The following is a 27,747-nucleotide window of genomic DNA, read 5'->3' on the forward strand; positions in this document are numbered from 1 at the left end:
TTTAAATCTCCGCTTCATTGACTATGTCGGTATGTCTAATTTACGTGCCTCTGTCAGCAGAGGCAAGTAGTCTAGACATACTCTTCATGGTAAAGCACAGTTTAATTCTCATTGGAGAGCCCATGCTAGAGAGATCCTATATATGCTTTGATAATGGGCAAACGTTTAATAGCAAAGCACACCTTACAATGTACACAGTCCACATAGGAGAGGTGTCCTATTATGCTATCTTTAGTCTGGGGAGAAAAATTTTTTTTTTGTGGTGCTCAGATTTTATTTCACATCACAGAATTCACATGGGAGAGAAACCATATAACTTCCAGGACTGTAGCAGGAGTTTCAGACGTAAATCAAACCTAATTCGACATCAGAGAATCCACACAGGAGAGAAACCGTATCCATGCTCTGAGTGTGGGAAGAAATGTACTGACAGGCCTCACGAGAAAATCCACCTGGGAAATTGTGGGAAAGGGTTTTGTGACAGACTGCACTGCTTGCATAGCTCTGACACAGCGGTCTCCAACCTTTTTAAACACAAGATCACTTTCTGAATTGAAGTGCAAGCCAAGATCTACCTCACACCCAAACACCCTGGCTCCGCCTCCTTCATGCCCCTTCTCCGAGGCCCCGCCCCCTACTCACTCCATGCCCCCTCCCTCTTCCACCCTCCCTCCCTTTCACCAGGCAGGGGCAGTGTGTTGGGGTGCAGGCTCTGGTCCTGGATTACGGGATCTGGAGTAGGAGGGGCTCTGAGCTGAGCTTGGGACAGGAAGTCAGGGTGCCGGAGAAGGTTCTAGGTGCAGGCTCTGGGATGGTGTTTGGATACAGGGGTGCTTGCGGCTAGAGCAGGGACTTGGGGTGCAGGAAGGGGTTCATGACTTGGGTAGGGTTTCAGGATGTGGGCTCCAGCAGGGCCCTGCTTACCTCAGGGGGCTCCTGGTTGGTGGTACAGGGGGCTAGGCAGGCTCACCCCTGTCCTGGCCCTGACCCACTCCCTAAAGCAGCCAGCAAACTCCATCCCAAATCCTGTTGTGCCCCCGTCTGCTCTGTGGAGATAGGATACAGGGGAGGGGCACTTTGGCATGAGCACCCTTCCCTCTCCCCTGCCTGGCACAGAAAGCCGGAGGCTCCTTAGGGGACAGCTCCAAGGCAAAGGGCAGGAGATGCCCAGCAGTCTGGGGGGCAGGAGATACACAACAGTCTTGGGGGGCAGCAGTTTGGGGGAGGGCAGGAGATGCGGAGCAGTCTGGGCAGGGGGAGGGCTGCCCACACTTGATAGCCTCTTGGCCAAACCAGTCAGGATCCCCTGTCAGAGGCTCCAAGATCGACCAGTAGATCCCGATCGACTGGTTGGTGACCACTGCTCTGACAGGAGCCTGTCTATCCCCTTCTCTTTGCTAAAGCAGCTCTTGTTTTTAGGTGGCCCGACTCCCTGCACCAGCGCACACACTGAGCCTGCTGCATAACAACCACCCACACTTGTGAAATTGTATAGGCCCGTCCCTCTCGTGCCAAGGACGCATTTAATTTTATGCTTTAATTGACTCCTCATTAAGCCCTGTGACACTAATTCTGTGGGTGCTCTGGGGCTGGAGCCCCCATGGGGAAAAATTAACAGGGTGTTCGGCACCCACCAGTACTGGGACCCCTCGCCTGCAGATCTACTCCTCCCCAGCATTTCCCATGGCAAACAGCTGTTCTGCGCTGTGCAGGAGGCTCCGGGAGGGAGAAGGAGGAGTGGGGAAGGGGAATGCTCTGGGCAGGGAATAGAAATAGGTCAGGTAGAGGCAGAACTGTGTAGGACGAGGCAGGTGGGGGCTTAAGGGCAGGGGTAGAGTGGAGTCGGAGACTGTGGTGGAGGCCGGGGGTTGAGCACACTCCACCCCCAGCTAGAGGAGAAATTGGCGACTATGCCCCAAATCACATTCATCACCATGGGTGGCAGGTGAATGCCCAGCTGGGCAAAGCAAGCCCTGCCCCTTCTGCTCAAGGCCCCGCCCTTTCATCAACCTTCCCTGCCCCAAAGCCAAGCCCCGCCCATCTAAGCCTGATCATGGCCCCCTGGAGGATCAGAGATGCCACGTTAACCTTCCCTTGCGGCCGGTGTGTGTAAGCAGTGTAGAGAAGGCAATGCCTTCCCTTGCCTACATTACCTGCTGCCGGTGTTCATCCCCCCACCTAACTGCTGGCAAGCCTCATTGCAAGATGGCCATTGGAATTCAAGCTGGCTTACCTGTAGGGTAGTATTGTTGGAACAGATGTTAAGTTTATAAGGTTAGATTTGATAAGATGCTTATAAAATGCGGCAGGCAATAATCTTAAAACAGCTGAATCTCATGTTATGCTGGGATATTAAGTGTCTGCTCTGTAAATGTGCCAGTCAGCAAAACAGGAAAGAAAAATCTATAGAAAGAATGTCATTTTCCCCAGCATCAGGCAAATTCCCGGATAGTGACTATTGTCAAGTATTGGTGTCATGAAAGCACCTCAACATCAGAGGACCTATCGGACACCATCAAACAAAATACTCTGTTAATTACTCTGCCTCCCTCCCCTAGCCACATTTCACCGTACTATGAGGTGAGGGTATGCAGGAGAATTGTAAAAAAAAAAAAAAGAGGAATTAAAAAACAACAACAAAACCCTGACAAGAAGGACTAAGTTATCTCTATGCCACTGGACTTTGTGGGGCAAGATTTTGAAGCAAAGCAAGGGATCCCCAGCTTAAAACCTGAGCTAGCCCTTATAAACTTTACTTGTGGTAGAAAAATCTTCTTAACTTTTAGAACTAACAACTATAACTCATTTGAGTATGTATGTTTAATTGCTTTCACCTTGCAAATCATTTGCATTTCTTAGTTAATAAATCTGTAGCTAATATATTGCTGTATTGACTTATACGTGTTGTCTTCGTATAAGATCTATGGTGCCAGAGGCCTGGGGTAAGCGACTGGTTCTTTGGGATTGGGAATATCCTGAATACTGCAACAAACCCCATTGCCAATTCTGTCCACACATTTACCCTAGTGTCACTATCATAGGACCTAACCAAATCAGTTTTAGCATCAAAGGCCCACTCACTTGCACATCTATTAATGTGATGTATGCCATCATGTGTGAATGCTGTTCCGCTGCCATCGGACAGACCGGACTGGCTCTATGCAAAATAATAAATGGACACAAATCAGACATTACGAACAGCAATATCCCAAAGCTGTGGGGAAGCATCTTCACCTCCCTGAGCACACAGTTTTGGACTTGCAAGTTGCCATTTCCAGACAGAAGAACTTCAAAAACAGACTGCAGAGAGAAACTGCTGAGCTGCAGTACATATGCACATTTGACACCGTGGCTACGTCTAGACTGGCATGATTTTCTGCAAATGCTTTTAACGCAAACGTTTTCCGTTAAAAGCATTTGCAGAAAAGAGCATCTAGATTGGCACGGACGTTTTTCTGCAAAAGCACTTTTTGCAGAAGATCGTCCGTGGCCAATCTAGACGCGCTTTTGCGCAAAAAAGCCCCGATCGCCATGTTCGCGACCGGGGCTTTTTTGCGCAAAACAAATCTGAGCTGTCTACACTGGCCCTTTTGCGCAAAAGCTTTTGTGCAAAGGGACTTTTGCCCGAACGGGAGCAGCATAGTATTTCCGCAAGAAGCACTGATTTCTTACATTAGCTCGTCAGTGTTCTTGCGCAAATTCAAGCAGCCAGCGTAGACAGCTGGCAAGTTTTTCCGCAAAAGCAGCCAGTCTAGACACAGCCAGTCTAGACTTGCCGGTCTAGACACAGCCCTTGAGCTTAGGTCAAAATACACATATAGTGTGGTTCTCCCTTTACAATAGATAATTTCCCATTTTGGTACTCTAAAGTGCTATAGGACTATTCTTCTCTTCACTGCTGGGGATTAGCCACATCCATTCTGATTTAATTAGCACTGTTCGCATGGTCCCATCTTTCTTTGGGTGTGTCTAGACTACCTAGTTTTGTCGACAAAAGTCCACTTTTGTCGACAAAACTATACCAGCGTCTACACTACCGCTGAGTTCTGTCGACATAACGTCGACAGAACTCAGCAGTTTTGTTGATGCTGGTATACCTCATTTTACGAGGCATAACACCTTCTGTCGACAGAACTCTGTCGACAGAAGGTGTTATTGCCTGTAACATTGCGTCCTGACTATGGAGTTCTGTCGACAAAGCAGCTTGCTTTGTCGACAGAACTCAATGTGTCTGGACGCTCTTTGTCAACGGAAGTTTTGTCGACAGTATCTGTCGACAAAACTTCCGTCAACAAAACGCGGTAGTCTAGACGTACCCTTCCTTCCTTCCTTCCTTCCTTCCTTCCTTCCTTCCTTCCTTCCTTCTCTGAAGTGAGTTGTAGTTCATGAAAGCTAAGGCTCTAATACATTTCTTAGCCATTAAAGTGCCACTGGACGCCTTGTTGATTTTTGCTGAAACAAGCTAACACGGCTACTTCTCTGAAACCTGAATATTGGTGGGATTTTGGATTTAACGGGCCATCACAAAAGGAAGCTTACCAAGGTGGCAAGGAAGTCCAGCGTTTCTAAGGGGGCTGCATGGGAATTCATGGTTAAGTGCATGAGGACTTTATGCTTAAAATCTGGTTGGTAAAATCTCAGGTTACACTATGCCCCCCCGTCTACCTAAGATACGCAACATCAGCTGTGTAAATAGTGTAGCTGAAGTCAACGTACTTAAACCTATTTACTGCAGCGTCTTCCATGCAGTAAGGTCAGTGACTGATACTCTTCCATCTACTCTGCCTACTCTTCTCGTCCTGGCGTGGACAAAAGAGCACTCAGAGGTTGATTCTTCATGTCTAAGCAGACACGCTAAATTGATCGCCGCAGCAGCGATCCACCATGTAGTGGAGACAAGCCCAAAGTATACAACTGCACTGGGGTTTGGGCCCTGGGTTGTTCTAGTCTGCCCCAAGGTTGGCATTCATGCTCCTGAGCCGCTGAACGGCAGCTTGACACTAACCCAAATTTCCCATGCTGCACATTAAGCCCCTTAGTTCTTGTCTGACCTTCAGTGGCATGGAGACCCATTGAGCGCCGTCCTTGCTATACCAGAATTTAATGCAGAGGGGGGGAAACCTACAGCCCAGGAGATGGATTTAGCCTTGGAGCTCATTTTTGGCCCCACCCTGGAGACTAAGGGGCCCACAAAAATCTATTAGCCGGGTCCCCCAGACTCTGGTCTGCAAGAGGAACGTGGAGAGTCTCTCTCTCTTTCTCAGTTGAAAGCCATACGAGTGAGGGGGTTTTGTTTTTCTATTGGGGAGGTTGCTGGTCACTTCTGTGTGGCCCCTGAATGATTTTTCTGTGGGGGGTCAGTACAAAAAAGGGTTCCCTACCCCTGCCTTCATGTATTGGACGACCGTGATCATGTCTGCCCCCTCCATCTTCTTTTCTCATGGCTAAACCTTCCCAGATTTTTTAACCGTTCCGCATGGATCAGGCAGGTTTCCAAACCTTTTGTTGGTATTACTTGCCTCCGGATTCGCGCCAATTTATCCACGTCTTTCCTAAAGCTGTTTCAGGGCTCTTCTTTGATTCCATTGCCCCCAAAATAATAAAAAGGAACCCTTTGGCAGAGGTAGATTTTGCGTCTATTTCTCCCACGTGCTGGAATCAAACTTCCAGGGACCAGCTGTCACTTGGGTTCTGTGGTTGTAAGCTGTTTCCTTCAGGGGGATTTTCCCACAGACTGTGGGGGGTGGTTCCCATGGCCAGTGAACCCCCTCCCCCCACCCTCCTTCATCAGTAACCCCTTCTTCCAGCACCCTCCCTCCTGTAACCCATATTTCCAGCATATGGGGCAAAGAAACTGATTTAAAGAAACTTGAATACTGCGTACAGATGTGGTCACCTCATCTCAAAAAAAGCTATATTGGCATTGGAAAAGGTCCAGAAAAGGGCAACTAAAATGATTAGGGGTTTGGAAAGGGTCCCATATGAAGAGAGATTTAAAAGACTGGGACTTTTCAGCTTAGAAAAGAGGCGACTAAAGAGGAGGGGGTTATGACAGAGGGCTATAAAATCATGACTGGCAAGGAAAAAGTGAACAAGGAAAAGTTATTTACTTGTTCCCATAATATAAGAACTAGGGGTCACCAAATGAAATGAACAGGTAGCAGGTTTAAAACAAACAGAAGGAAGTTTTTCCTTCACTCAATCTGTGGAACTCCTTGCCAGAGGATGTGGTGAAGACTAGGACTTAAACAGGGTTAAAAAAAGAGCTAGATAAGTTCATGGAAGTTAGGTTCATCAATGGCTATTAGGCAGGATGGGTAGGGATGGTGCCCTTAGCTTCTGTTTGTCTGGGAATGGGTGACAGGGGAGAGATCACGTGATGATTACCTGTTCTGTTCCCTCCCTCTGGGGCACCTGGCATTGGCCATTGTCAGCAGACAGGATACTGGGCTAGATGGACCTTTGGTCTGACCCAGTACGGCCTTTCTTATGCTCTTATTTCCTCTCCCCCCTTCACATCCATTGTCACATTGGTGTGACTGGTTTGCGGCCCGCTGGGTTGTTTTCATGTTGCTTTCGCCTTCTTCATATTGGGAGGGGGTGTGTGTGTGTGACGTAAACAGGGCATCAAAGCCTAAACAAATAATCATAATCTGGCCTTGCTCGTCATCGAAACATGCAGAAAAAGCAAGCCAGGGTGTGTGAGGGAAAGCACAAGGCTGCCGTGGAAGTCGGGCCTCCCCCGGTACCTTGCCTGCCAGTAATAAGGGAAGATAAGGGGTTGCTATGGGAACCAAGCATCCAGAGGAATGGGAAGGAGTAAGGCCTAGACAGAGTCTGCAAGACCAGTGCCCATGGCCAACAGCCTCCCAGTTCCCGGCAGCTGCTTGGAGGCATTCGCTGCTTTTCTAAGGGCAGGAAGGGCCATGCGGCTTCTAGCCACAGGGCAGCGGGGAAGGGGGGAGGAGGGAAGAGAAGATTTTTGCAAAAACACGGGCCAAGTCATCCCTACTCCCACATCCCCCAGTGGCTGGAAGCAACTCGGGTGCGCCTACGCTGCACCGTCGCACAGAATAAGCAACGCAAATGGCGTATCCACTTTCGATCTTATTTCAAAAGAGCTTCTTTCATCATTCGGCGGCGTCTGGGTTGGGTGAGGTGGGTTGGCCACTCTCATGTGACAGAGGTCTACAGGAGTGCGCGTGTCACCTCTCCCCATGCAAACATTAAACGTAAGACGGTAAAAAGCCCAGCTACACAGGGTTTCTTTTTATCGGGGGCTCAGTCCACGCGGTGTTAATTTGCATGTGAGCACGACATCGTTCTCACTGCAGAGGGGGTAGATGAGTCAGTCTAGAACAGGAAAAACTTAAAAAACAACAAATAGTCTAGTAGCACCATAAAGACTAACAAAACATGGAGATGGGATCATGAGCTTTCGTGGGCGCAACCCACTTCTTCAGATGACTGGAGTATTAGAAGTCCGGAGCCAAGAATAAGTAAGGGAAGGGAGAGCGGGGATAAGAGTTCCTTGTCTACCCTACACACAATCCTAGAATCCTAGGGCTGGAAGAGACCTCAGGAGCAGACAAATCCAACCCCCTGCAGAAAGTAGGACCAGACCGAACTAAATCATCCCAGCCAGGGCTTTGTCAAGCCAGGACTTAAAAACCTCTAGGGATGGAGATTCCATCCCCTCCCTAGGGAACCTATCCCAGTGCTTCCCCACCCTCCTACGGAAATAGTTTTTCCTAATATCCAACCTAGACCTCCCCCGCTGTAACTTGAGACCATTGCTCCTTGTTCTGCCATCCGTCACTACTGAGAACAGCCTCTCTCCATCCTCTTTGGAACCTCCCTTCAGGAAGTTGAAGGCTGCTATCAAATCCCCCCTCACTCTTCTGCAGACTAAATAAGCCCAAATCCCTCAGCCTCTCTTTGTAGATCATGTGCTCCAGCCCCCTCGTCATATTGTTTGCCTTCCGCTGGATCCTCTCCAATGTGTCCACATCCTTTCTATAGTGGGGGGCCCAGAACTGGACACAATACTCCAGATGTGGCCTCTCCTGTGCCGAATAAAGGGGAATAATCACTTCTCTAGATCTGCTAGAAATGTTCCTCCTTATGCACCCCAATATGTAATTCGCTTTCTTGGCTACCAGGGCACACTGTTGACTCATATCCAGCTTCTCATCCACTGTAATCCCCAGGTCCTTTTCTGCTGAACTGTGCCAAACTTTTAGACTCTAAAAGCTAAAGGTTTATTTTTTTTTAAAAAGAAAAAAGAAAGAAAAAAGGGGAAAAAAGAGAGAAAAAAAGAGAAAAGGAGGAAAAAAAGAAAAAAGGAAAATAAAGAAAGAGAAAAAAGAGAAAAGGGGAGGAAAAAAGAAAAAAGAGAAAAAAAGAAAAAGGGAACAGAAGAGAGAAAAAAGAGAAGAGAGGAAAAAACAAAAAAAGGAAAAAGAAAAAAAAGAAAGAGAAAGAGAAAAAAAGAAAAAAGGGGAAAAAAGAAAAAAAGAAAAGAGAGAAAAGGAAAAAAGAAAAGGAGTGAGCGGTAGAGCGGTGAAAGGAATCAAACACATACACCAATAGTCACGTTCTTGGTGCAGGCCCGTAGCAGAGATGGACCAAACTGCTGTCTTAAATCAAGTCTCTGAAACACGTCCTCTGTTAGGATGGCTCATCAGTCCTTCCAAGCTTCGGTTCAGAGCAGGGATCATTTAGAGGGGATGATCTGGATTGGGGACAAACGGAGGAACCCCCAGGGTCCTTTTTATAGCCTTTCCCACGGGGAGGGACTCCCATTGTTCTCACTGTGTAAAAGTATGTCCCAGGGTGGAGTTTGTCACATGAGCAAGTCACCCTGCCCATGAATGACTCAGTCCTTTTTAGGCAGACCCCACGGCTCGCATTCCAGATTGAAGGTTTGCAGGGAAGTCCATTCAGAGTAGTTGGTGCTTCCTGTGCTATACTGTTGTTTGAATGTTGCTTGATGGGTCAATCAACCTGACAAGTCTTTTCCAGACATGCTGGCTGGCTACTCAGCAGGTGTGACTCCAGGGGCTGATGTTTGAAAAACAGCCACACGGCTAATGTCCATATCGTCGTGCACAAAAATGACCCGTGTACACTGACAGTATAAACAGAATCAGCAAATCGTACACTTTCTAGAGACATCTCACTTGGCCCACTCTGTATAAGATTTGGGGCAAACATAAGAGTGGTTGGAACTATGACCTGTACGTTCGTATTACAATCCAGCAACGTCACACCTTCTTATACAGTGTTTCTTAAACTTTTTGGCTACGTCTAGACTGGCATGATTTGCCAGAAATGCTTTTAACGGAAAAATTTTCCGTTAAAAGCATTTTCAGAAAAGCGCGTCTAGATTGGCAGGATGCTTTTCCACAAAAGCACTTTTTATGGAAAAGCGTCCGTGGCCAATCTAGATGCACTTTTCCGCAAAAAAGCCCCGATGGCCATTTTCGCGATTGGGGCTTTTTTGCGGAAAACAAATCTCAGCTGACTACACCGGCCCCTTTGCACAAAAGTTTTTCGGAAAAAGACTTTTGTCCGAACGGGAGCAGCATAGTATTTCCGCAAGAAGCACTGATTTCTTACAGTAGGAAGTCAGTGCTTTTGCAGAAATTCAAGCAGCCAGTGTAGACAGCTGGCAAGTTTTTCCGGAAAAGCGGCTGATTTTCCAGAAAAACTGGCCAGTCTAGACATAGCCTTTGAGATCATGGAACACCAAACAGTAACATTTTTTTAATGCGGAAAACCTATGAAAATTTTCTTCCCCAAAAAATTGTTGTCAGACCAAAAAAAAAAGACAAAAACAAAGAAGTAACAGAAACAACAAAGAGGTCATGGTAGACCTGCAAGATGTTCACGGAAAATCAGTGTTCTGCGGAACACAGTTTAAGAAACACTGTTCTTATAGAATCATGCTATTGTCAGAAATCGTAATGTTATCCTAAGGAAAGGAGCCCTTGCTGGATGGCCAATTTTACCACAAGCCCTCAGGGGTGTGACCTGGTGGGAGGTGGGGACTGCTGTACACATGAGATGCTCAGGGTTGGTCTAGACTAGAAGTGGAGAAGATCTGGTCAAGATCAGGGGAAATCATGCCATCTATCAACTCCAACCAGTTTTCCCTCTCAAGACAACTCTCAAAGGCCGACAGGCCTCTCTGCAAAACAGCCAGAGCTGCAGCAAGAAGGAGGGACTGATAGTTATTCTCTGACATGGGAAAAAGTTGTGAGCTCTGAATGAAATATTTCCCATGTTCAAAGCATCTCTGCGTTTGCTTTGGGTCCTCTGCTGTGAACTAAGAATTGAACTCTGAGTGAAACTCTTCCCACGGTCCAGGCATTTATAGAAGCCATCTCCCCTGTATGTTCCTGATGTGACTTGTCACTCAACTTTTCTCTCAGTGAAGATTTTTAGGGGGATTTCTCACCTATGGGTTCTCTGATGTCTCGTCATGTTTGAGCGCTTATTAAACCTGTTCCCACAGTCGGGGCATTTATAGGGTTTCTCTCCCGTATGGATTCTCTGATGTGCAATAAGATGCCCTGATTCAGAAAACTTTTTCCCACAATCAATACACTTGTAGGGTCTTTCTCCAGTGTGGGTTCTCTGATGTATATTCAGTTGTGATTTGTCACTATACGTTTTTCCACAGTCTGGGCACTTCTGAAGTTTTTTTCTTGTGTGGATTCTCCGATGTCTACACAGGCTTGAATGATGATTAAAGATTTTGCCACAGTCAGGACATTTATAGGATATTTCTCGTGTATGGATTTGCTGATGGATAATAAGGTTTGTGTTTTGAAGGAATCGTTTCCCACAGTCAAGGCATTTATAGGGTTTCTCACCCGTGTGGGTCTTCTGATGTGCAAGAAAGTGTGAGCTGGCATAAAAGCTTTTCCCGCACTCGAGGCATTGATACGGTCTCTCTCCCGTGTGTGTTCTCTGATGTGCAAGAAGGTATGAATTGCCACAAAAACTTTTCCCACACTCAAGGCATTTAAAGCGTGTATCCTCTCTGTGGATATTCTGATGTTGCTTAAGTCGTGATTTCTCATTAAATTCTTTCCCACACTCAGTGCATTTATACGGTGTCTCTCCTGTATGAATCTTCTGATGTCGAATTAGGTTTGACCTCTGATTAAAACTCTTTCCACAGTCCTGGCATTTATGCAGTTTCTCTCTCTTGTGGATTCTATGATGGGAAATAAGATGTGAGCACTGACAAAAAGTCTTCTCACTGCAAAGGCATTTGTAAGAGTTCTCTCCACCATGGGTTCTCTGAGGCGCATTAAATTCTGTTTGATCACTAAGTATTTCCCCACCATCAAGGCATGTAGAAGGTTTCAATCTCATGTGTATTTTCTGGTGTCTAGTCAAGTTGGAACTGCAACTGAATTTTTTCCCACAGTCATGGCAATTATAGGGTGTTTCTCCAGTGTGGATTTGCTGATGTGCAATGAGATTTGTACTATTAAGGAATCTTTTCCCACACTCGAGGCATTTATAGGGCTTCTCTCCCGTGTGAGTTTTCTGGTGTGCAAGAAGTTGGGAGTTGTCATAAAACTCTTTTCCACACTCAGGGCATTTGTAGGGCTTCTCGCCCGTGTGAGTTCTCTGGTGTGCAAGAAAGTGGAAGTTTTCACAAAACCCTTTTCCACACTCAGGGCATTCGTACCGTGTCTCTCCTGTATGGGTCCTCTGATGTCGAATTAGGTTTGACTTCCAACTGAAACTCATCCCACAGTCCTGGCATTTGTACGGTTTCTCTCCCGTGTGGGTTCTGTGATGTGAAATAAGATCTGAACTCTTAGAAAAAGTCTTCCCACAGTCAAGGCAGTTATAGGGCTTTTCTCTCATGTGGGTTCTCTGATGCGTAATAAGATGTGCTTGGTCACAAAACTTTAGCCTACAAACAATACACTTATAAGTTCTTTCTCTACTGTTGGTTTTTGGATGCACAGTAAGTTGTGATTTGTCACTAAACTTTTCTCCACTATCAGGGCATGTGTGAGGTTTTTCTCTCGTGTGGATCTTCCGGTGTCTAGTCAGGTTTGAACGCCTATTGAACGTTTTCCCACACTCAGGGCACGTATAGGGCATTTCTCTGGAATGGATTCGCTGATGCACAATAAGATTTGAGCGCCGAAGGAATCTTTCTTCACACTCAAGGCATTTATAGGGGTTTTCACCATTGTGGGTTTTCTGGTGTGTAAGCAACCGTGATCTCAAACGGAAACTCTTCCTGCACTTTGTGCATGGGTTTTTTCTCTCTTGTGGGTGTATTCCCTTGTGGGCAGGGCTTTCCTTGAGGTCCATGCAGTCTTCTTCACAAGTCATGGATTCAGGCACTTCCTTCCGCAGCTGGTTTGTCTCAGACGCGCCTCGGCTCTCACAGGATGTTGCTTGGTCGACACTCCAGGAAGTGTTATGTTCATATCTTTTTGATTCTCCCCCATGGAGTTCCATCTGCGCGGGGCTTTCCTGCTGGGAATTCTTTTCCTTCTTACACACCTTCCCTTCGTGTGCTGGGACAGAGAGAGAATCCAGAGTCATTCTCCAAGCCAGGTTGAAAGGGAAGCATGGGGAACAGCCGAGAGGTGAAAGACAACACTGTCAGGGTGGTTAAACACTGGAATGAGTTGCCTAGGGAGGTTGTGGAATCTCCATCTCTGGAGATATTTAAGAGCAGGTTAGATAAATGTCTGTCGGGGATGGTCTAGACCCGAGGTCACCAACCTGTTGATTGCGATTGATTGGTCAATAGCGAGGGCTTGATCGCAAGGCGTTTGGGCCCCTCCCATTTCCCCCCACCCCCAAGAAGCCCCACTACCTACCTCCAGCCACAATGGAGGTAGTGCTGGCTTCCTGCGGGGTGGACGGAAGTCCTGCAGCTGCGTACCACTTCTGGGGGTTCCAGAAGCGCGCCGGCTACTCCCCTCCCCCAGGTCTGTGGCATTCTGGGAACTTGTGGGGGGTGGGAGGAGTCCCCAGAGGAGGTGCATGCTGGGAGTCGGCCCCGGAGGAGGTGTGTGCCGGGGCTTCCCTGCTCTGCGGGAGGGGGGAATCGTCCCTGGAGGAGGCATGTGCTGCGGGGGGAGAAGGGAGTCCCGGGAGGAGGCAGATGCAAGGAACTCACTGTCCACTGCCCCCAGAAACACCCTGTCCCCTGATGCAGAACCATGTCCCCTGCCACCCTGTCCCCCACTGGCACCCTGCCTCCACCCAGCACCCTGTTCCCTGCCCCTACTGGCACCCTGTCCCAGCACCCACTAGCACCCTTCCCCAGTACCATGTCCCCTGCTCCCACCAGCACAGCTGAGGCTACATTAGTGAGGCTTGGGGAGTTTTTGGAGGAGTTGTTGTTTTGCATCTCGCTTGTGTGAATTTTCTGTGGGTCAATGACCCCTGACTCAAACCGGGTTCCCTGCCCTTCTCATAAATAAAGACAATGCAGAAACTTTTTGTGTTAGACATAGTATTTTATTTAAAAATGAAACCTAGCCAACAAACCCCCAGTTAGGGCCAAGCCCCCATCTGGCTGCATCATCATAACACTCCTGCACCCACCCTCCCCCCTGACTTTAGATCTGAGCCTATCATACACTGGACTCCCCCTGCCCTGAGTCCCTCACATACCCCAAACCAAATTCCTGCACCCTCACATCCACAAGCCTGTAGCTTGCTTAGTATCCCAACCCTCCATCTGACCGCAACACTCCCCAGCCTGGAACCCCCTCCCCGAGTCAGCATCCCCTTCTCCACCTCCTCCTGCATCCAAATTTCCTCCCAGAGCTTGCACCTCTCACCCTTTCCCACACTCAAATCCCTCATTCCCTACCCAGAGACCACACATCCTGTCTCAACCCAGTGAGGGTACGGCTAGACTGCAGAGCTGTGTCTACACTGGCCACTTATTCCGGAAATCAGCCGCTTTTCCGGAATAACTTGCCAGCTGTCTACACTGGCCCCTTGAATTTCCGGAAAAGCACTGACGATCTACTGTAAGAAATCAGCCGATTTTCCGGAAATACTATGCTGCTCCCGTTCGGGCAAAAGTCCTTTTTCCAGAATACTGTTCCGGAAAAGGGCCAGTGTAGACAGCACAGTAGTGTTTTCCACAAAAAAGCCCCGATCGCGAATATGACGATCGGGGCTTTTTTGCGGAAAAGCGCGTCTACATTGGCCACGGACGCTTTTCCGGAAAAAGTGCTTTTCCGGAAAAGCATCCTGCCAATGCAGACGCGTTTTTTCCGGAAATACTTATAACGGAAAACTGTTCCGTTTTAAGCATTTCCGGAAAAGGGTGCCAGTGTAGACATAGCCCAGGAGTTTTTCAGGATTCCAGAGATATCCTAGAAAAACTCTTCTGCATCCAGGGATGTGTTTGTTCTTCCGCTTTTTTAGTGAAAGAGCAAACATGCTCTTTTGGTAACCCCTGTATTCCTCATTCCATGAGGAATAAGGGGGCTTCTGAAAGAAGGCATTTTTCTGACATTTGGTCCAGTCTAGATAGGCCAAATGTTGGAAAAATCTCTTTCTACAGAAGAATAAAAAAAAGTGGCAGAGTATATAAGGGCTGGGGATAGCTAGTGATGGAGAGGAGGAGAATAGAGAGGGTGGCGTTTCATGGAAGGGATGGCTTCTTGTGGGAAGGATGCGGCAATAGATCTTGGCTTGTTCTGACATTTAAAAAGTGATCTTGGCTGTAAAAAGGTTGGAGACCACTGGTCTAGACAGTACTGGGTCTTGCCATGAGGGCAGGGGACTGGACTCAATGACCTCTCGAGGTCCCTTCCAGTTCTAGTGTTCTATGATTCTACGAACACAGAATCAGCTTGGGCGACTGAGAAAGGTGAAATGTACTTACCCATGGTTCATTTCGGCTCAGCTGAAATTGTATCCCTCCTCTCCGATCTACCAGCTGTTAGCTCCCTTGACTGCACGTGCAAAGTGACACCTGAGGTTTCAAAGGATCACACTGAGCAATGGGAGAATTTTTGACAACCTCGTGGGTCCCATTTTTGTACGTCTTAAAATTCCTAAAAAATCTCATGCTTCAGGGATCAGCCTGTCACCTGCAGGAGTCAGGAAGGCATCCTCCTCACCCCCAAACCGTTTACTCTTTTCCACTCCTTTTCTCCTACCTGGTGAAGCATCAGAGGCTATGTCTAGACTGCAGGCTTCTTTCAGAAGAAGTTTTTTCGGAAGAGAGCGTCCACACTGCCAAAGCACATCAAAAAAGCGATCTGCTTTTTCGAAAGATAGCGTCCGTTCAGTGTGGACGTTATCTCGCATTTAAGCTGTGATTACTATGGATGGAGTGGCCACCAGGGCACCTGTGCTTTTTCCTCTTTTTTCAAAAGAACTCCCTCTTCTCCGTCCACACACGCCTTTTTCCGAAAGAGCTCTTTCGGAAAAAGGCTTCTTTCTTGTAGAAAGAGGTTTCCCCATGTTGGAAAAACCCCTCTGTTCTTTCGATTTTTCTTCCGAAACAACGCGATTGCAGTGTGGACGTAAGAGAATTTAAAAAAAAAAAAACGGTCGTTTTTCCGAAAAAACTCTGCAGCGTAGACATACCCAGAGAGTGGGGACATTGATAGTGCAGAGTGATATTGAAAGGTGGTATGGGAATTCTTTATCTTGGGCAGGTCTACACTTCGCTGGAGATCAGTGTTGTGGCAACTGATTTAGTGGGTCTAGTAAAGACCCACTAAATCAATCACCGATTATTCATCACCTTTGGTATTCCACCAGAACAGAAGTGTAAGGGAAGTATGAAATTTTCTCCCATCAGCCCCCGCAGCAGAGATCCTGCAGCAACTCAACCTCAAGTACAACTCCAGATACACTAGTCACGTAGCTGGAGCTGCGGAACTTAATTCGACATTGCCCCATAGTGTAGACCTGCCCTCAGGTTGGTGGGTCTTACTGGCATGCGCTGGGTCTAAATGATCACTGTATTTGAGGTTAGAAAGGAATTTTCCCTCAGATCAGTTTGGCAGGGACAGCGTGAGGAGTGGGGTTGCCCCCTGGGTAAATCTCAAATCCCTGCCATGGCAAATGCAGCTGGAACTGGGGTACATGAGTCCCACCTGATTTTGCCCATGGGATGCCACGGCGTAGTGTCTGGAGAGTTATAACATTCTGGTCCAATTCGGCTGGCTGGGTTTTGAGAGCGTCTCTCCGGCTGGGAACAGATTCTGGGAAGAGAAAGCCACAGCTCGTGGGTGTCTGGAGAGTCATTTGCTGTAAGGCCGGGTTGCCCTCACCCTTCCCCTAGACTTTTTCATAGATCTGTATGTGCTAGGATATTTTCCACTCCTTCCTCTTGTCAGGGAAAGTGTGGGAGTCACCAGGCCCTGCACCTCCACCTGCAGTCAGATGTTCCGCCCAGGCAGCAGGTAGAACAGAGGTTTATTGGTTCACAGGGACACAGCGGAGCACAGACGTGTTAACACAAGAACCAGAAGCCGTCAGTACAACCCATCTTGGGGATAGGGCAGCCCAGAGCCCCGCCACCCAAGCCAGCTAGACTCCCCTCTCCCTAAGCCCGTGAAAAAAACTAACTCACACCCCCAGCCACTGATCCCAGCCTGCCAGGATCCGATTCCCCAGCAAGGTGTTACCTGGTTCCCTCCCCCACCCAGGCTCAGGTTACAAGAAATGCTGAGCTATTTCTGTGTACATGCTAAGAGGGGGCAGCCTCCCCCCCCATGAGAGCCAAACCCAACATTCCCATCCCCAGCCGGGCTTGGGTACAGTGCCCAGGGAAACTGAGGCACACACACAGGCTGTGTCTAGACTGGCAAGTTCTTCCGGAAAATCAGCCGCTTTTCTGGAAAAACTTGCCAGTTCTCTACACTGGCCGCTTGATTTTCCGGAAAAGCACTGACGATCTACTGTAAAATCATCGGTGCTTTTCCGGGAAAACTATGCTGCTCCCGTTCGGGCAAAAGTCTTTTTCCGAAAGACTTTTGCGCAAAAGGGCCAGTGTAGACAGCATAGTACCGTTTTTCCGCAAAAAAGCCCCGATCGCGAAAATGGCTAGATCCTGCCAATCTAGATGCTTTTTTCCGAAAATGCTTTTAATGGAAAACTTTTCCGTTGAAAGCATTTCCGGAAAATGATGCCAGTGTTGGAGCCTTCACACCAATTCTCTGCCCCAACCTGGAACATCCTGCACAGGGTTACAACAAAACAGGACAGGACGGTAGGAATCACGTACAACACAACAAAGCAAATAGTGAGTACAGTTCCCACTACATCACACCTCTCTTCCCAGACTTTGCAGGACGTCATATGTTAGATAATGTCTTATCTTCAGCCCACCCCCTGAAAGGATGCCCCTCTTTAACACAGCTCAGACCGGTGGGAGCTGAGAGATCTGCGGATCTGGCGTGGCAGTGGTAGGGGGGAGGAGAGACAGGGGGAGTGTTTGTGCAGATTCCAGTGGGGCAGGAACAATGTGTCCGGCGGGGAGGCCCTGAGTGCCACTGAACCAAACGGCAAACCGGGCATGCCAAGGGTGGAAAGCCTCTGGCCCTTAGGATGGATCTGGCCTGTTGCTTAATTTCAATGCAAGTTTCCATGCCATGGGCCGGAAGCCCTGAGCCTCTCCCACCTCTGCTGCTGGGCTGGACCAGTGAGCACCCTCAGTATTCTGCTTGCAGGTGCTGCTAACACAGCTCCCATTGGCCGGGAACCATGACCAATGGGGCCTGCGGGGGTGGTATCTGAAGGTGAAGGCCCACGCCCCCTCCTACACCTGCCCCAGCTACAAGCCCTCTGCCACACCCAAACTCCCATCCACAGCCTGCACCCCACATCTTGCCCTAGCCCTTCCAGCTCCCTAACTCCCACCCAGACCCCCCACCCCAACTTCCTGTCTGGACTAGCCCCCTCCTGCACCCCAAACTCCTCATCCCCAGCCCCACTCCAGAGCTTGCACTCCCAGCTGGAGCCTTCACACCAATTCTCTGCCCCAACCTGGAGCATCCTGAACCCCTCATTTTTGGCCCAAGCTGCTGCATTAGCCCACACCCCCCCATGGGGCTGTATGTGGCCCATGACTGACTTTCTCTGTGGGTCAGTGGCCCCTGGTAAATAAGAGGTTCCCCCCACCTTTGGATGTGATGGAAACCACTTCAAGCCAGATGTAGCTCCAGAAACTGCTACCTGTGAGAATTTGCTCCCGGTAACTGTTCCTCACATGGGATTATTAAACAAAAACAAAACAAAAAACCCACCCTGCTAGCTGAGGTAGCAAAGGTCTACAATTATCTGTTTCTTCACATGCTATATGGGGTGAGGAACTGCTAGCTGCAGGAATCTGATCCTTGTAGGAAGTTACTCAGATGGGATTGTAAAAAACACTCCCCCCCCCCAAAAAAAATAAACCCCTCTGATGTGATCTAGCAAATTCCCAGAAAAAAAATCTTAGCGGGGGAGCCGTGTTAGTCTAAAGCAGTGTTTCTTAAACTACGTTCCGCAGAACACTGTGAACAACTCACAGAAGTGCCAGGACCTCTGCTTTGTTTTTGTAACGTCTTTGTTTTTGTCTTTTTTTTTGGTCTGACCATTTTTTTAAAGAAAATGTTCCTAGGGGTTCCACATTAAAAAAAAGGAAAAACTGGACTAACAAGATGGTTTATTAGGTGATGAGCTTTCGTGGGCCAGACCCACTTCCTCAGATCAAATTGTGGAAGAAAATTGGCACGACCATATATACCAAAGGATACAATCACTATTTTGTTCCACAATTTGATCTGAGGAAGTGGGTCTGGCCCAGGAAAGCTCATCCCCTAATAAACCATCTTGTGAGTCTTTCAAGTGCTACCTAGTCCTGCTTTTTGTTTCAGCTACACCCGACTAACACGGCTACATCTCTAGGACTATACAAAATATATTCTCGTTTGGGGTTCTGTGGTCTCAAAAAGTTTAAGAAACGCTGGTCTAAGGGGCCACTGGCTGTTTTCAAATTCCTCGCACTTTCCCACACTCCAGGGCGTGGGAACCGGCTCGATAGAGAAACCGGGTCCCTGACGCCTGGGGGAGGCACTGAAACAAACCGGCTCCTGTAAAACACTTTCTCGCTCTGCACCCGGGCAGAGTCACTTCCCAGCCCGCCCTGCTCCCCAGATCTCCCCGGTACCTGCAGAGCGCGGGGCTGCCCCAGGCTTTGGCTGCGGAGGGGCCCAGGGTGAAAGTCTCCCCCGGGCGCGCCGGGCCGGGTTCCCAGGGCAGGGGGTGGAGGCAGCCGCTGACCTAGGAAGGGAACCGAGAGGCGGGACCGGCTTTCAGCCTCCCCCCCCCGCGCAGCTCCTGCGCCCGCCTCTTCCCACGCGGCTCCGCGGAGCGCAGCCCCCCCAGCCGCGCCCGCAGCCCGGGGGGGGGGGGTCGCGGAGAGCCACCCGCTGCACCCCCCCCCTCCCGGAAAAATAAACCCATGGCCGGCCACACGCAGCCCCGCTGGGGGCTTCCCCGTGGCTCTGGGATGGGGGGGGTGTCAGCTTTAACCCTGCCACTGGGGGGGGAGCAGAGGGCTCGGGCGTGGGGTGCAGCTTCCAATGGGGGGTGCAGGAGGCGGCCCTGGGCTGGGTGGGGCGGGGGTGCAGCCTCTGGAGGAGGTCAGGGGGCTCAGGGGTGGGGGTGCAGCTTCCAATGGGGGGGTGCAGGAGGCGGCCCTGGGCTGGAGGCCAGGGGAGCAGGGTGGGGCGGGGGTGCAGTCTCTGGAGGAGGTCAGGGGGCTCAGGGGTGGGGGTGCAGGCTCTGGGAGGGAGCTCGGATGCAGGGGGTTGGCGTGCCGGGGGGGGGGGGGGAAGCTCGTCACGGACAGCTCCTGGCTGCTCCCCCCTCCCAGCATGGCCCGTGGGGGCGGCGGGAGGCTGGGGCCGGGCGGAGCCACCGAGCAGCCTCCGCCCCGCCGCTGTGTGGTTCCTGGGTCAGCTCCTCCCTTGCGCGCCGGGAGCCCGGGTGGAGCCGCTGCTGCCCAGCGGGGTCGGGGGGCCGGGTCCGGCCCGCGGGCCAGTTCTGCGGCGGCTGCAGCGCGCCCCTGGGCAGCTCCGGGCTCTGCTCGCCCCAGCCTGGAGCCGGAGCCTGCAGGTGCCGGGGAAACCCGGGGCTAAGGGCCGGGGAGGGACGCGGCTCCCTGGCTGGGCAGGCGCCGGGCGGGTGGAGCTGAGCTGGGGGGGAATCCCTGGGGCTGGGTTGGCAGAGAGAGGCGGGGGGAGAAATCAGCCTGAGATGGAGGGGAGGGATTTTGGGGGGTTGTTCATCTGAAATGTGACCCCGGCACCAACCCCAGAGCCAGGCCAATTCCCCCCCCCCCTTGCTGAGTTGCTCCCCCGCCCCGAGTCTGGCTTCTTCTCAGCGTGGCCAGGAAGTTACAGACAAGTCCTTCTGGGGCAGACCCTGTTGCCCTCCTTTATGGGTGTGTATCCCCCCCCCCTCCCGGGGGCAAAACTGGCCCCCGTCCTCCAGTGTTCCCTGTAAGCCACGGCTCCCCCGGAGAGAGTCCAGTGCTGGCCAGCTGCTTGGCAAAAGGCCCACAGCTAAGTTTTGTGTTTTTGTGGGTGGTGCACGTCCACACAGGCCTCGGTGCACGTAGCAAAATGTATTCCACACCTGCTGGGAAAGACATTAGAACATTGCCAACCTCCGCCTCTCTGTTCTCCAGATCTTCCTTGTTGACTGGTTTCTTGCAGGGAAGCCTTCTACTCCTCTTCTCCCCCCTTCCCCTCCCCCCAGCCATTTATTGCTAATTTACAAAATGCTTGGCCCCTCTGAGAGCGGCCCGACAGATGACGGCCTCGTAAAGTCTGATACCAAGATCAAACTCCCTTGTCCCGCTAGCTAGTTAAGCGTGCAACTTGTAGGGGAAACTGAGGCACACACTGTTCATATAAAACATTAAGGAAATCCCTTGCTTTGTCAAAGCCTCACACACTTCATCCTGTACCAGCCTCTTGCTGGTAAGTGAGAGAGAAACATGAAGGCCCCTGCCCTTCTCCATCGGCTGTGGGGACAAGGAGTTCTCCTTTCTCCCTACTCTGATGCCCCCTGGCCGCTCTAAACAGGGTAGGAATGGGATTCTGCTACTCTGCCATCCTGTGACCAGCGGGATTGTGGCTGGGGCCGCAGGCAGTGGGTGAGGGACTCTTGTGGTTGCAGATGCAGGTGACCTTCGAGGAGGTGGCTGTGTATTTCACCCAGGGGCAGGGGGCGCTGCTGGGCCCTGCTCAGAGAGCCCTCTACAGGGACGTCATGCAGGAGAACTACGAGGCGGTGACCTCGCTAGGTAAGGGATCCTAGTCCTTTAATTATTGGAAGCTGGGGTGGAAGGTCTGGGATGTGACCATTTGGCTTCTGTGCAGATTCTTCCCTGATCCCATAGATTCCGTCTACACAGTGGCTGGGAGGTGGGATTCCCAGCTCAGGTAAATTTACATGCTCTAGATCTGCTGGAGTTAGCGCCTGAAAAGAACAGTGCATGTAACACCTTGTGCTGGACACCTGAGTACACCCCAGCGGGGCTGTATGCAGGTGCTTAATCCAAGCCACATCCCTTGACTGCCGTGCCACACTGCTGCGGTTGGATGCTAATAGTAACATTCATCTGTCTGTCGAGCCGGGAACTTCATCTCCCATCTGCGGTGCAGACAAACCCTCTGATTTCAGGGGAAACCGGTTCTTTAAGAGACTCCCCCAACCGTGGGATAGGGGAGTCAGAAACACAAGGGAAACCTAATTCATCGGCATCCCTGCATCTTTTGAGGTAGCAGAAGCATTGCATGGTCCTGTCTGTATTAGGGATGGAACAGTATAGAGGCGATTAACTGATAAGCAAAAGTGTATAGGTTGATGCTATAGACTACACACATTTCCCCTCCACCTTGCCAGTAAATGATTTAGCAGGCTGGCCAGCAACCCGGTTCAGTCGGGTCTGGGAACTCAGTCTTCCCCGCCCCGACAAGGGTTGCTACCACCCTCCACTGCTGCCTCTGAATCAGAGGCAGTAGCATAGGGTGACAGGCAGCCAGTCCATGAGGGGAGCTGGTTTTTAAACCAGCTCCCCAGGTGGACCATCTTCCGCCTGGCACCCCACGCTGCTGCCTCTGATACAGAGGCAGCGGTGTGGAATGGCAGAGGGCTTTTCGGGAGTGAGGCCGGATTCCACTGGCTGCCGGCCCCATCTATAGAATAATCGAGTAACCAATAAGAATTCATGAGATTAATCAACAATTCAATTAGCTGATATCGAACATCCCTAGTCTGTATTTATTCATGTCTGTTCCCCTCCCTTCCTGGGATGAGCTCCGTCCATGGGGCAGATGTCACCCACCCACGCAGACCAAGATCTGATGCTCCTTGACTTTGTGGCCCCATGGGTGTTTGGAATAGATGTGGAGGCAGAATCCAATTTCTCCTTCGTGGGTCCCCGGTGCTCGGGGATCTCTCTGCCAACTAAAAAACAACAAATAGTCTGATATCACTTTATAGACTAACCAAACTTGTAAATGGGATTGTGAGCTTTCGTGAGCACGGCCCACTTCTTACCGGAAAACTCCGGTCATCTGAAAAAGTGGGCTGTGCCCATGAAAGCTCATGATCCCATCTCCATGTTTGGTTAGTCTATAAAGTGCTACCAGACTATTTGTTGTTTTTCAGTTGCCAGAGAGATCCCCGAGCACCGGGGACCCAGGAAGGAGAAATTGGATTCTGCTACCAGACCATTGGTTGTTTTTTAAGTTTATCCTAGAATCATAGAGCTGGAAGAGACCTCACGAGGTCATCAAGTCCAGCCCCCTGCCCAAGGCAGGACCAATCCCAACTCAATCAACCCAGCCAGGGCTTTGTCAAGCCGAGACTTCAAAACCTCTAGGGATGGAGATTCCATCACCTCCCTAGGGAACCCATCCCAGGGCTTCCCCACCCTCCTAGTGAAATAGATTTTCCTAATATCCAACCTAGACCTCTCCCACGGCAACTTGAGCCCATTGCTCCTTGTTCTGCCCTCCCTCCCCACTGAGAACAGCCTCTCTCCATCCTCTTTGCAACGTCCCTTCAGGAAGTTCAAGGCTGCTCTCAAATCCCCTCTCACTGTTCTCTTCTGCAGACTAAACAAACCCAAATCCCTCAGCCTCTCCTCCAGCCCCCTCATCATTCTGGTGGTCCTCCGGTGGACCCTCTCCAATGCGTCCACATCCTTTCTATAGTGGGGGGCCCCAGAACTGGACACACTATTCTAGATGTGGCCTCCCCAGAGCCTGTACAGACTAACTCTGCTACCTGTGGAAGCTTCTGACAACTACGTGATTTCCTCCGAGCTGGGAGGCACTGTTAGTCCTTAAATCTTACTCTACCTATAAAAACGGTTTTTCCTGCGGGACCACAGAGTGATGTCATCACGTCACCCTGCGTCCCGCAGCCCCTCCCCCCTCAGCCACCCGGCCTCCTCCCTCTCTCCCCGCTGCTGCTAACCCCATCACGAGGGCAGCCACCTAAGGCTCATGAGATTGAGTATGTCTCTTTGACTCCTCAACAGCAGCACTCACCTTCCTTGCAACTTGAAGGTAAACTGCTGCTGGGCTTGGGGGGGGGGGGCAGTGAGGCCCGTGGGGCGGGGGCGGGACTGGGTTACGCCCCGCCTCTGAGCCGCTGCGACTGACTGACGCTCCGGCAGTCACCACGTGGCGGGTGACTGGGGTGTTCTAAAAACAGCTGTTCCAGTGCATCGGTGGCAGGAGGGGAGGGAGAGAAAGTACCAGGCTGGAAGAGGGAGAAGGGGACCTGGATGGCAGGGGCAGGGAGGGAGAAGGGATCCTAGTTGGTGTGGCCACATCCCAGCCCTTCCTGGTGGCTGGGGGGAAGAGCCAGTGTTCCCAATCTGCCCCTTCTTCTGGGACGGGGGTTGGTGGGGTTGGCGATCACAGTGAGCAGGGGACACAGCCCCCTAGTTTATTTTTAAAACCTCTGTTCCCGGCTTCACCCCGTGGTACTGTTGTTTGACCCTGTGCAATAAATTGTGAAGCTATAAGGAACATAAGAACGGCCGTACTGGGTCAGACCAAAGGTCCATCTAGCCCAGTATCCTGTCTGCCCACAGTGGCCCGCACCAGGTGCTCCAGAGAGGGTGGACTGAAGACAATGATCAAGCGATTTGTCTCCTGCCATCCCTCTCCAGCCTCTGACAAAACAGAGGCCAGGGACACTAATTCTATCCCCTGGCTAACAGGAGAGAGAGGGTTTAAAAAAAAAAGGCTCCTTTATGCTCGGAAGATGAAGAGTGTAATGGATCTTGGAGCAGCAAAGACCCATTTCAGAGAAGGAAAAATTTACAGCAGGGTTAATAAATGGTCCCTTTCGTAGTCTTCCCAGCAGCTGGGGTGTGTCTCTTCTTTGCCGTTGCTTTTTGGTCCTTTTCTCCCCCTGCACAAGGCAGGGATGGCTCATGTCTGGATTCTCTGTCTGTATTCCAGAAAGTGCCGGGATGGGGACTGAAAATGAGGAGAAGCCACCGCGGGAAAGTAGTGAGGAGGCGGGTCTGCAGGGAACCGTCTTGTGCAGATCCAAGGGGAGCCTTTCACAGAATCGTAAACGAGGAACAGCCGGTGAAAAGCAGCGCCGCTCAGAGAGGCTGCTGGCATGCGCCCCAGGCAAGAAAACGTGTGAGCCCATAAAAGATGGTAGAGGCTGCAAGGACCTCAAGGAAGCCACAGCCCGGCCAAGAATTCCCCAAGAAGAGAAAAAAAACACCTGCGCCGAGTGTGGGAAGAGCTTCATTCGGCGGTCACACCTGGTGTCCCATCAGAAGGTCCACACGGGGGAGAAACCTTATAAATGCCTTGTCTGTGGGAAAGTTTTCAGTCAGAGCTCCAACCTGATTTCCCATCAGAGGATCCACACGGGAGAGAAACCCTACAAGTGCCTTGTCTGTGGGAAAGGTTTCAGTCACACCGCCAACCTCATTTCCCACCAGCGGATCCACACGGGAGAGAAACCTTATAAATGCCTCGACTGCGGGAAAGGCTTCAACCAGGGTTCAAACCTTATCAGGCATCAGAGAACCCACACCGGTGAACAACCCTATAAGTGCCTGGAATGTGGGAAAAGCTTCATTCAGAGCTCGGATCTTATTAGGCACGAGAGGACCCACACCGGAGATAAACCCTATAAATGCCTGGACTGTGGGAAAAGCTTTGTTTTGAGCTCGGATCTTATTTCCCATCAGAGCAGCCACACAGGAGAGAAACCCTACAAGTGCCTGGACTGTGGGAAAAGTTTCAATCAAAGCTCCTACCTTATTTCCCATCAGAGAACGCACACGGGTGAGAAACCCTATAAATGCCTGGAGTGTGGGAAAACATTCAGCTGGAACTCAAATCTGATTTCACATCAAAGGACTCACACAGGAGAGAGACCGTACAAGTGTCCGGACTGTGGGAAACGATTTCTTGACAACACCGCCCTTATTAAACATCAGCGAATGCACACAGGAGAGAGACCTTATAAATGCCTGGACTGTGGGAAAAGTTTCAGTCGGAAATCAACCCATATTGGACATCAGAGAATTCACAGGAAAAAAAAACCTTGAATGTGGGAGAAACTTCATTTGGGGTGAGCTTGTATCAGGCATCAGCAAACCCAGACAGGAATAGAACTCTTAAATATCTTGAACATGGAAATCACTTTGAGTGGACTTGACATTCGTAACTCCCCACGGGAGAGAAGTTCTGTCAATTCCACTCTTAGGCCTGGACATAGTTTCTTTTAAAAATTAATCCAATTCCTCTGCCCCTATCTTTGATTTCTTTCATGCCAAGTCAGGCTCTCGTGGGGGCTGGAGATGTCACAGACCCAGAGGGGAATTCACATGGATCCCAAACTCTGTGTGATCGTTCCGAGTTGAAATCCCAGTTTCCATCCGATTAGAATTTGAGTTTTTCTCCGTTTGTGAGGATGGCGTTAAAACTTTTATAACTAACATGACAATTAAGTCCCCGAATAAGGCAGGTGTATAGAAAAACACGAGTAACAAAATCTGTTCTCCTGATTTTGAATCATCTAGAACTTACTCCAGGATGTCACTTTATATGGATCTGAAAGTGTCTGACAGTCTGCCCTGTATTGTGGGTTGTTCTCCATTTAACGAAGGCCGTTTGGTCACTTAGCAGGATATTCGTTTTGTTCTACACCGGATCCAGATTTAGTGGGGACTCCAAAAGACAAATGACCATTTGCCAGAAGGCTCTGTTATTTTATTTGTCCTATATTCCAACCCTTTACCATGAAATATTAATGTTGTTTGAGCAATGATTATTATACATCCCCATCAGCACAAAGCCAGTGTGAGAGTCACAGGCCAAGAGGCAGACATTAGAACGGGGAAGGAAGTTCCTGCCTGATCCCTGCAGCGACGTGAGATACAGGAGTCGGGAGAAAGAGAGAGATAAAGGGCTGAGAAAGTGCAGGGTTTTCTCTGGAGAGCCAGACCGCTGAGGCTGAGAATTGTTAACTTGCTGCCCTGGAGCCAAAGCGACCCAGGAAACAGGCTGTGAGCATTGGGACCATGTCTCCACTTGCAGGATGATCGATGCTTCCAGAGTTTGATTGAGTGGGTCTAGTAAAGACCCGCTAAATCAAATGCTGACAGCATTCCTGACAGCACCAAAATGCCTACTCCTCGTGAGGCGTAAGGGAAGTTGATGGAAGCGTTTCTCCCATCAACCTCTCACTGTGAGGACCGTGCCAAAGCTCAACTTAAGGCATGTCGATATCAGCTATGTTTTTTACGTAGCTGGAATTGCGTAATTTAAACCGACCTTCCTCCCTAGAGTGGACCCGGCCTCGGTGAAGCCATCCCTGAATCCTAGGCTACAAATGATGCTGCTTGTGGAGAGACTGGACGAATCAGTGATTCCTGGGTGCACGAGACTCTGCAAAGCCAAGAAGGAAACTTAGGGAAGTCAACAGCACAGCTGACGGTGAAGCCGGCGGACGTCCATCACTGGAACAGGTGGGCAATGAGGAATCTGTCAACCAAAATGGTCACCCCGACACCTGCCTCCACAGCCTCCGTTACCGGGACGACAGAGACTCTCTGCCACGTTCACCCCATGTTCGCCAAGGATATCCCTGGGGGAGGGGGATCAAATTCTCAACCCAGGAGTGGAGATGCTGTGCTGTTCTCCAGCTCCCCTTGGCCCCAGGCGTTCCAGCTCTCAGAGCATGTGCTTCTCTGTGACTGATTCCCGGCCTCTCCGATGGATCCTCTGCATTTGACTGCACCACACTGCTCTGTTGCCGGCGCCTGCCGGAACAGCGCCATTCGGGCCTGGGGCTGACACACACCGTGATGAGCTGGGCTCTGGTTAGCTTCTGGTTTTGGCTCAAAAAGAATAAAGTTGAACTTTGTTTCTCAAACTCTTCGATTCCCTTGTCAGACTAAAAACGGCCTTTCACGGACTCCAAATCCATCTGGGAACAGGCCCACCAATGGGGGCAGGAGGGAGGGAAACTGCTCCGGGGCCCAGAGCTCCCGGCCGATGCTGCTGGGCCCTTTAAATTGCCACTAGCCTGCTGAGTGCTTGGGCGACCTGGCGTGGCACATTCCGGGCGGCACTAAGGCACCATCCTCCTCCCACACCCACCTTGTCCCGGGGCCCGGCCTAGCTGTCAGCTCCCCTGCCTGGGAATCCTCTTCCAGGTGTTCTT

At 50.4% G+C, this 27,747-nt stretch overlaps 2 protein-coding genes across 11 annotated transcripts in view; one reads left to right on the forward strand and one right to left on the reverse strand.

The window, feature by feature from the left end:
- The window catches only part of LOC112543503 (uncharacterized), a 28,840-nt gene extending 9,230 nt beyond the window's left edge, over positions 1-19,610 (reverse strand). For 2 of the 9 annotated variants that reach the window (XR_012898519.1, XR_012898518.1), the window contains exons 1-3: positions 19,187-19,534; positions 16,128-16,235; positions 14,903-14,992 (exon numbers count right to left, since the gene is read on the reverse strand). Coding sequence is in view for 2 of the 9 variants with exons in the window: in XM_075913932.1 (XP_075770047.1) it covers positions 10,459-12,560; positions 14,903-14,906 (2,106 nt within the window). In the remaining 7 variants the exon portion in view is untranslated. Of the gene's footprint in view, positions 1-131; positions 3,158-4,356; positions 12,561-14,902; positions 14,993-16,127; positions 16,236-18,156; positions 18,653-19,186 lie in introns of those variants that run through there. The other 7 variants (XR_012898521.1, XM_075913932.1, XM_075913933.1 and 4 more) reach the window with 7 other exon arrangements.
- A 186-nt stretch (positions 19,611-19,796) lies between these two features.
- LOC142823248 (uncharacterized) lies at positions 19,797-27,471 on the forward strand. Of its 2 annotated transcripts, none has more exons than XM_075914069.1 (3): positions 19,797-20,136; positions 24,513-25,650; positions 26,868-27,471. In XM_075914069.1, the coding sequence occupies exons 1-2, from the start codon at positions 19,896-19,898 to the stop codon at positions 25,625-25,627; spliced, it is 1,356 nt and encodes a 451-aa protein (XP_075770184.1). In that variant the 5' UTR covers positions 19,797-19,895; the 3' UTR covers positions 25,628-25,650; positions 26,868-27,471. The 2 variants fall into 2 exon arrangements, with proteins under 2 accessions (XP_075770184.1, XP_075770185.1); XM_075914070.1 differs by adding an exon at positions 21,205-21,331 and having other exon boundaries at positions 20,002-20,136; positions 24,513-27,471.
- The last annotated feature ends 276 nt before the right edge of the window (positions 27,472-27,747 follow it).

This window comes from Pelodiscus sinensis, chromosome 32 (genome assembly GCF_049634645.1).
Source record: "Pelodiscus sinensis isolate JC-2024 chromosome 32, ASM4963464v1, whole genome shotgun sequence".
Lineage (NCBI taxonomy): Eukaryota > Metazoa > Chordata > Testudines > Trionychidae > Pelodiscus > Pelodiscus sinensis.